General features: G+C 35.8%; 1 protein-coding gene across 1 annotated transcript in view; it reads left to right on the top strand.

Moving 5' to 3' along the window:
- The first annotated feature begins 5,837 nt into the window (after window positions 1–5,837).
- The window catches only part of LOC129217808 (serine/arginine repetitive matrix protein 1-like), a 51,217-nt gene continuing 47,657 nt past the window's right edge, over window positions 5,838–9,397 (top strand). Inside the window, exon 1 of the mRNA XM_054852149.1 lies at window positions 5,838–5,930. Within this exon, the coding sequence (XP_054708124.1) occupies window positions 5,838–5,930 (93 nt within the window). The remainder of the gene's footprint in view (window positions 5,931–9,397) is intronic.

The raw sequence follows: 9,397 nt of genomic DNA, 5'->3' as shown, positions 1-9,397 counted from the left end.
CAATATTCTCAAAAATAGCTAAAATTGCAAATTTTTTCAAACATACTTTTAAAATACTTTAAGCTGATTTCTAGGAATAAAATATTCCTCACTCATCAAAAAAAAAAAAAAAAAAAAAAAAAAAAAAAAACAAAAAAAAACAAATAAAATAGCAGCAACTTTTAAACAAAGCAGCTAACACACATTTTTAGATTAAAAAAAATCTTTAATAGCTTTCAAAATAAAAATTAATAAGTAAAATTAATAAGCTCATTAAAATAAATACATCATATCAAAAAAAAAAAAAAAAAACGAGCTGATGTGTGCATCACATGACTTCCTTTTACTCCAATTTAATGTCATTTCCCCATTATTGGCAGTTTTAATGTGATTCAATAGTTTACTCTCTAAATATCACCAACAGTGGCCAAATTGAAACCAGATTTAAAAAGAAAAAATCGCCAAATTCGTCACCAAGTTGGCGACAAAACTTGGCGACCAAAAGACTGGCGATATATCGCCAAGTGTCCGACAAATTATAACGCCACTTGAGTTTACATCGAAATTAACAATGATTTCCCCCCAAAAAGGTGCAAAAGACCCCCTTAGGAACATCCGAAAGCAACCAAAAGGGGAGGTGCACAACTAGACCCCACTACGAGTCTATGTACCAAATTTCAACTTTCTAGGACATACCATTTTTGAGTTATGCGAGATACATACGCACATACGCACATACACACATACGCACATACATACAGACGTCACGAGAAAAGTCGTTGTAATTACCTCGGTGATGGTCAAAATGGATATTTCGCGTGTCTATACATTCTTAGGCACTTTTCCGCATGTGGTCGAATCGAAAAAAAAACTCAACATTCATTTGGGGGTGAGCAAAATGGAAATTAAGGGCGATTTTTGAGTGAAAATTTTTTCGCGAATACAATACTTCCTTTTTTGTAAAAGGAAGTAAAAATCGTTTCTTTTTGCCCTGTTGCCAAAAACATTTTTTAAAATGAATTAATGCAATTACTAAAACAAAAAAAAAAAAAAAAAAAAACAATAAAATGTCAATTTAAAGAAATAATTTTCTTTGTCAAAAAAAAAAATCGTCTGCGCATATCTTATGTAGAAACATAAATGACTTCGAGTTTATTCGCCGGTAACTGAATACCTAAATTTAAACTTTAGCGTGAAAATAAAAACAAGTCATATCAACAATAAGTATTACACAGTTAAAACCATAGCTGCGGAGTCGGAGTCGGAGTCAATCTCATTTTGAGATAAAGGAGTCGGAGTCGAATATCCAAGAATCGGAGTTAGTCATTTGTCCATAAATTTTTGCCAAAGCTACGAAGTCACAGTTGAAGTCGGGGAGTCGGAGTCCAATTAATTGTCGGGCACAGGAATCGGAGTCGAAGTCAGGTGCCTCTAAATTCTCGGAGTCGGAGTCTGGAATTTGGCGTCAAGAGCTATTTCTAACAAAATTTGTTTGAAGTAAATCCGCCTTCAAGTACGGAATCTACATTGACTTTCAGTTTCCCCGTAGGCGCTAATGTTAAGGGATTTGAACAGTTCAAAATTGAACGGAAAATTGTTCAAATCAAAAAGATATTTTATATACAAGTTTTTCATCAAAAGCTTTTTCCTACAAAGTTTGTTTGAAGCAAATTCGCCTCACAGTTCGGAATTGCCTTGAATTTCCCCGTAGGCGCTAATGTTAAGTTTTTTTGAACTGTTCAAAATTGAACAAAAAATAGTTCAAATCAAAAAGTGAAATATGGGAATGAGGTGTCCTCGCCGAGATCTTTCGAACAAAAAAAAGTTTGTTTGAATCGGACTATTCATTCGAAAGTTATTAGGGGGGGGGGGGGCAGACACACAGACCGAAAGACATTTTTCCCCATCTCAATACCCTACTTTCCAATTTTTAATTTTTCGATATTTATTTAATTATTTTATTTATTTTTGAGTTTTTTTTGTTTTTCGGGATATTTTTAAGATGCATTAAGCCTTCTTTCATGCTTTTTTCTTCTTTTTCTGACTTTTACTGGGAAAGTAGGCTAAAAAATAATAAAGTTTAAGTAATTTAAGTGTTAACAGTTCTAAAAGAAAATGAATCTTTCTTTTTTTTAAAAACCGAGCTGATGTGTGCATCACATGACTTCCTTTTACTCCAATTTAATGTCATTTCCCCATTATTGGCTATTTTAATGTGATTCAATAGGTTACTCTCTAAATATCACCAACAGTGGCCAAATTGAAACCAGATTTAAATTTAAAAAAAAAATCGCACAAAAAACTGGCGATATATCGCCAAGTGTCCGACTAATTATAACACCACTTGAGTTTTACATCGAAATTAACAATGATTTCCCCCAAAAAAGGTGCAAAATCCCCTACGAGCATCCGAATGCAACCAAAAGGGAAGGTGCACAACTAGACCCCATTAGGAGTCTACGTACCAAATTTCAACTTTCTAGGACATACCGTTTTAGAGTTATGCGAGATACATACACACATACATACGTACATACGGACGTCAGGAGACAATTTGCTTTAATTAACTCGGGGGCCGTCAAAATGGATATTTCGGGTGTCTGTAGGTTCCTAGGCATATATCCACGTGTGATCGGGTCGGAAAAAAACTCAATATTCATTCGGGGATGAGAAAAATGGAAATTAAGGTCGATTTTTGAGTGAAATTTTTTTCGCGAATACAATACTTCCTTTTTTGAAAAAGGAAGGAAATCAAGCTTTTTCCAAACAAAATGGTTTTTTTTTTTCAATGCAGAATTCTACATACATTTGAAAGAACTTTATTAATTCATAGTCAAACAAGATAAAATATTACTAAAAGTATGCTGGTGACTCACAAATTTGACTCTTAATTTAAAGAACTATAACATAAAGTTCTCTATAATTTAAAGAACTTTTCGGAAAACAGAGTATAAAAAATCAATTACAAAATTAACTTTTAATTTATTTGCTTTGAAAACTAAATCTGCTGTTAATTCTAAAAATAAGAAGTAGGTAGTTCCTTCAGTCAAAAGTACTACTTTTAGTCACTGAAATCGATAGAATAAGCAGGAAAAAAAAAACAAGAACTCAGAAAATACTTTTATTTTCCCAACAGTTTTTTTTTTTTTTTTTATTAATTTTTTAAAATGTCCGATTTTTCAAACAAAGCGTGGTCTTTATGACGAAACAAATGATGCACATTGTCGCATCTTTCTACCGTGTTTCCACGTTACGATAATCAAAAAGCGAACTAAATATTACTATTTCTATTTCTATTTAAGAGTCACAACTGACTACAACTGTATTTATGTCGAGGTCTGCATACTAGTGCCTTGCCTCCATTATTTTATATACCGATAGATGGCAGCACCATCACCGGATCGAACAGTTAATGAGAATTTAGAACTAGTCCAAGAGCTAATAGCTACCTGGTACTAGCACCCCCAGAGGTATCGTTTCACTTGGAGGACATTGAGACCACGAGCATATTTAACGTCGCCCAGTCCCCTTTAATGACGACGGTAACTAAATATTACGCTCCACGCTTGCTATCAACTCTATCGTTGCCAATACAAGTGAGTGAAGATGCGAATTAAATATTTTACTCTGTGAAAATGGTACATCATAATTTGTGGTGTCATCGGCAGAAACGTAAACAATAAAAGTGCACCGATTAAAGTATTTTTTAAAAATATTAAACTTAAACAAATCGTTTTAAGAATGGTCAGATCATATGTTTTTAGGCATGCACTTTCAGAAAAAAATGCTTTTAAAATTTTGGAAATGACCTTGTTCTCACCTTGTTGCACCAATGCCACCACTAACGGGGATAAAGCCTAGGGTGCAAACGGTCTAGGAAGATTGTGCGCCGACAGGGTTGCCAACTCCTAAAAATGTTTCCCCCTAAACTCAACTCATAAAACCCCTAAAAATCCCTAAATGACGTCAGAAAGTCGCGTGATCCTTTGAATGTGACGTCACACATGGGATTAAAAGGTCACGTGACCATTGCTATTTTTCGCTGCTGAGTGAGTAACTGGTGAGTAAAGGCATTTGTATCATTTTTATGACATTTCTGATCAAAACCATGGACTATAAAGGCTCAAAAAAAGACTATGTAAGTAAAAAAATGAATGAAACAATCGAAAAATTACGTTTCCAAAGGTAAAAGAAAAGCATTTTTACCTGATAAAACCCTAATATTAAAACCCCTAAATTTACCCCTAAAAATTTTATCCCCCTAAAAAAATCCCATTCTGAAATTTTCCCCCTAAATTTAGGGGGAAAACCCCCAAGTTGGCAACCCTGCGCGCCGAGCATTTTGGGTGCCCGGGAGCATTGGGCGCCGAGCACATTGGGCCCAATGTTCCCGGCGCCCAATCTTCTCATTTCGGGGCTCGGGGCACAAAGGTTCTCATGGACTCTCTACATCTTAATGTTTTTTTCCCTCAAGAAAACTGTCTAGAAGTGTGCAACTCTGTACCTCATCCTCTTTTCATTGTTTACAAAGGGGGGAAAAAAACTCATTTTGCTAAAAGAAGACAAAGAAGAAAATTAATTTGAATTTTGACATCTTGAATTCAAATTATGTTTTTCGCAATCACGAGTGTGTGTATGTAGGCGTGTGTGTTTGTGTGTGGGGGTTATGTGTGCTGTGTGTAGGGGTATGTGTGTTGTGTGTAGGGGTACGTGCATGTGTGTGTAGGCATATGTGTTTGTGTCTGTGTGCAGGCATGAATGTGTGGGTAGTTGTGTGTGTGAGTGTGTGTATGTGTTTGTGTGTGTGTGCATGTGTAGGTGTCTGTATGTATTTGTGTGTTTGTGTGTGGGGGGTATGTGTGCTGTGTAGGGGTATGTGTGTTGTGTGTAGGGGTACGTGTATGTGTGTGTAGGCATATGTGTTTGTGTCTGTGTGCAGGCATGAATGTGTGGGTAGTTGTTTGCATGAGTGTGTGTATGTGTTTGTGTGTGTGTGCATGTGTAGGTGTCTGTATGTATTTGTGTGTGTGTGTGTAGGTGTATGTGTGTGTATGTGTTTGTGTGTATATGTGTGTGCGTGCGTGTGTGTGTGTAGTTGTGTATGTATGCGCGTGTGTGTAGGACATGGATGCAACCTGGAGACGGCTTTCGCTATAGGAGCAGCATTGTGAGGAGCCGGTCGACGGTGATGGTGCAGAGGGTGGCGGTGAGAAAATAAAATGATAGGACATCAAAACAGTCAAATGAAAGCAATAAGCAATCGTGATTGCTCAATAAGACATGTTTCTGGGAAATGGTTAGTCACATACTCTTGATTCATTTAAGCGGCATGTTTGATTTAAATATTTGGCAGTTTTTCAATGTTAAAGGCTCTATATATTTAGTCATTATTCTACATTGTTTTTAGAACTACTGTCTAGTTTTCATCACTTAACGTCATTATTTCGGGTTCCTACTCTTGAAATTTTAAACCTTTGACTCCGACTCCGGACTCTGCAGCCCCGATCAAAATGCTGTTGTCCTGACTTTAATTTCTCCTCTTTTCACAATACAAGTCCTTATTCTCTTGTGCAGCGAGGAAATGCTTTTGATTTTGCGTGTACAGTAGCAGAAGTGAGAGTGGTGACATGTTCGGATAATTGTAAAGTTCGGTTTATTGGAGTTCGAATAATCGGCATTCCAGTGCCCTTTCCCTCTGCAGTGACGATTGTTCTACCAATAGGGATTCGGCATTCAATTCTTCGCTGATGGCGGAAAATACGAAGGACATTGGCAAAAAGACATGAGACACGGTACTGGATGGATGACGTATCCAGATGGCACTACTTATAATGGGGATTGGAGGAAGGACGTTAGGTATGGAAAAGGCAGAATGCGATCGGCAGATGGCGCCACCTACGATGGAGAATGGAAGGAAAATGAGAAGAACGGAAAAGGTGTTTTTGTATCCAGTAAGTAAAAACTCGCTGTCTAAGAATAATGTAAAAATCATAAAAAATCAGCAGGAATTAGTAAGTGGAGGTCCAATATTGGCTTAGGAAAAGCAGAGAGTAAGATCCCAAGTCACATGGTTCAACTGCGACGAATGAACGACAAGTTTTACGTGAAACTAATGTAAAAACCTGATTTCTTCCAATATTTTACTGTCCACCTCTGGCAAGTTGAGCTCCGCTGTCCGACCACCGATTTTAAACGATTCAATTTGTTGAAATAGGGGTTAAGAAAAATGGTGCGGATTTAGTTTGCAGTGTTATTTGCCCATTTGGCGAACAATATAACTCAGGTAAGAAGCAGCAAACGGTGCAGGATTTTCTCGCAAATAAAAGAGTTGCAATGGTAGCCCAACTCTGCGCCTAACAATTTCTCTTCTTACTGATTGCTCTCCCTTGAAAGAAATGGACTTGCTCAAGACCACAGCTTACCTTCTCAGAGGTGGACAGTATGCTTCAAGAGTTGAAAGTTTCACTCCCTCTACCAGTGTTATAGTAACTGACACAAGCCTATGATCTCGGTGCTGCTGATTGATGTAGTTGAATTTCACTATGCATCACGGTTGATCGATTTTTTTTTTGTCTAGAACCAGGAGCGTTGAAATTTTACACGCATCTCCTGTCATCTCTTAGGAATACATTGGACTAATCTATTCCCAAGAGAAGCATCAGAGAAAACATTAAAGAATGACACGGTTAAAAAATAGATCGTTATTTTTCTTGGTACTACATTTTTACTTTGTGTTTGAAGCAATCATATGCTTGGTAATTTTCAGCTAGTTCTTCCCTTTTGCTCGCAGTTGGGGACTGAAAGCAACTGACACGCAACCTAGCGAGATAATCTAAATCGAATAAGATGTCGATTGCCCGTTGTTCGGTGTGTTAAATTTTTAAATTTTCAACTATTATGTTTTCACTGCAAAAATCGCGAAATTTTTTTTAGAGGTTTTTAATTAATATCTTTGTTTATTAATGTCATCCAAAGATGCAACCTAGCTAAGAACACTCTCGATCAACTCTCCTTTTGAACAAATGTTTTTTTTTTTTTTTTCAAAATCGGTCCGTCTGTTTAGGCTCTATAGAGTGCCACAGACAGAAACACAGATACACAGACACCCCTTCCTTTGTGTGTCGGGGGTTAAAAACAATGAGGAAAGTAATGATTCATCGTAACTTAATAACATAGAGCAGAGAATATTGTGGTAGATAAGTATAGTGTTACAAATTCTGTAAATAGTAATTATTGTAGTAACGTAACCTGTAAACAGTTTCCCGTAATGAATATACAGCCCCTTTACATTCGATTGAAGTATATGGTCCCCCTATTTTTCATTGATAAGATTCGTGAATGAATAAAAAGAAGAAATAAAATAACGGTCTACTATTTTCGAGAAGGATTTGGAATCTTGTGGAATATTTGAGAGTTCTCTTTCAGTGTGTATAAAAAGCGTTATGCATGATAAAGAAGTCAGTTTCGATTGAGAATTCGAACTGAGAGTGTATTAGCTCTGTTTATTGCAAGGCATTTCGCTGTGTTGTTTTTCGTATTTGGAAGTAAATACGTGTGTGACCGTTGAGTTTACGGTGTGGTGTGATATTTGCTTAATTGCTGATGATTAATTCAGCAGGTGTTGACGATCTTTCCTGTACATAGTGTGAATAAATTCTCTGTGTCGTCCTTTCAAGAAAGTTGGAAGTCGCGCCGGATCCGTTACAATAGGTTTCGTTTCTGTCCTATTTACAGGGCCATCTAGAGTTACTTTTCTTTTTCAATAACGACAGGAAAGAACGTTCGATTGCACCACTTGCTTTTGAGTATAAAATAGAATCAGCTATTGTACTCTGTAAGGCAGCGTTTCTTAAATTGTGTTCCACGGAACCCCGGGTTCCATTGAGATTACTCAAGGGTTCCACGAAACTAAAAATAGCGGTTTGAGTGAAGTGTTCAATGAGTACTTTCCGAATAAATGGCTGAAAAATATCAATAGTGGATTAAGAGTCCATTTATTTTCAATGTATGGTTCTATTGAGACTACTCAAGGGTTCCACGAAACTTGCCTTTTTTCTTTTTTAAAAACGTTCAATTTAGTCACTTAAAAATAGCGGTTTGAGTGAAGTGTTCAATGAGTACTTTCCGAATAAATGGCTGAAAAATATCAATAGTGGATTAAGAGTCCATTCATTTTCAATGTATAGCCTGCAATTATGTCAGGCCTAGAATACGACTTTTTTCAAAAATGGCACTTGAGAAGAAAGTTAACACACCAGAAAGTTAAAAATATGCCATTCAGTGAAATTCTGATGCCATTTAAGAGATGAACGTTTTCAATAAATGTTCTCAACTGTCACGAAATTCCGTTTTGACACGTTTACTGTTTCAGGGTTGCCACGCCACAGGGAAACCTGAAGAAACAGGGAAAACACAGGGAATTCAAAAATCAACAAAAAAACAGGGAAAATCCAGGGAATTTCGAAAATTTCCTCAAAAACCTGGAAAATACAGGGAATTTTTTTTCCTTCTTAAATTAAAGTTACAAAAATCAATTCCCAAGTATATGAACTACCAAAAATTAAATAAATAGTAATAATTATAATGAGAATATTAATAAAGTTCAGAAATAAAGTAAAATAAAAAATGGTAACTTTGCTTAAGTTTTTTTTTAAAGTAAATATTAAAATATTTATCATAAAAATAGAATCTTGAATTTCATGATAATTAGCGTGTATGAAATTAGTCGTCAATAATCATTGTTCTGTGCCACTTATACACTTTTAGGTCCATGGCTAAGAGAAGTTTTTTTTTTTTGAATAAAAAGTTGAATATCTTCAACCACCATGCTATTATTTCAGTTATTATGAATTCGTATTTATTTTCCCTTATTTATTTAGAAATTTGTTTCGTTTTTTTACCCTGTGGTGAAATTATCAAGATATTAATGTTCTTTTCCAAATAATCAGTGCTCGCTCGTTTGTAATGTTTTATTTTCATACAGGGAAAACACAGGGAATTTTTTCCCCAAAATTGAGTGGCAACCCTGTGTTTGCAATTAAGTTCATGTTCTCAACTTATCTGTCGACAAAGCTTAAATATCATGCAGACTTAGTGCTAAACCTGATCTGAAAATGCAACTTTCATCCATAAAGGATGATCTGTCATGGCAAAAACAAGCACTACTACATTAAAGATGAAACTGTAAAAGTTTGGTTGAAATGAGTTGCAGACGTTTCGGGAAAATTGCGTTTTATTTGAAATAACTTGTTTTAAGTAAGTAATTTTTTTTATATAAAAAAAAGTGCTTTTATTGAAAATGAACAATTTCTAGAATGCTGCATGCAAACTATACTTTTGCGGAAAAACTAGGAGTTCCGCGAAAAAAGTGGACATTCAAAAGGGTTCCACTTATCAAACAAATTTAAAAACGCTGCTC

The sequence above is a fragment of the Uloborus diversus genome, chromosome 2 (assembly GCF_026930045.1).
Source record: "Uloborus diversus isolate 005 chromosome 2, Udiv.v.3.1, whole genome shotgun sequence".
Classification (NCBI taxonomy): domain Eukaryota; kingdom Metazoa; phylum Arthropoda; class Arachnida; order Araneae; family Uloboridae; genus Uloborus; species Uloborus diversus.
The sequence above is the reverse complement of the archived record's forward strand: the minus strand, read 5'-3'. Positions and strand labels throughout refer to the sequence as shown.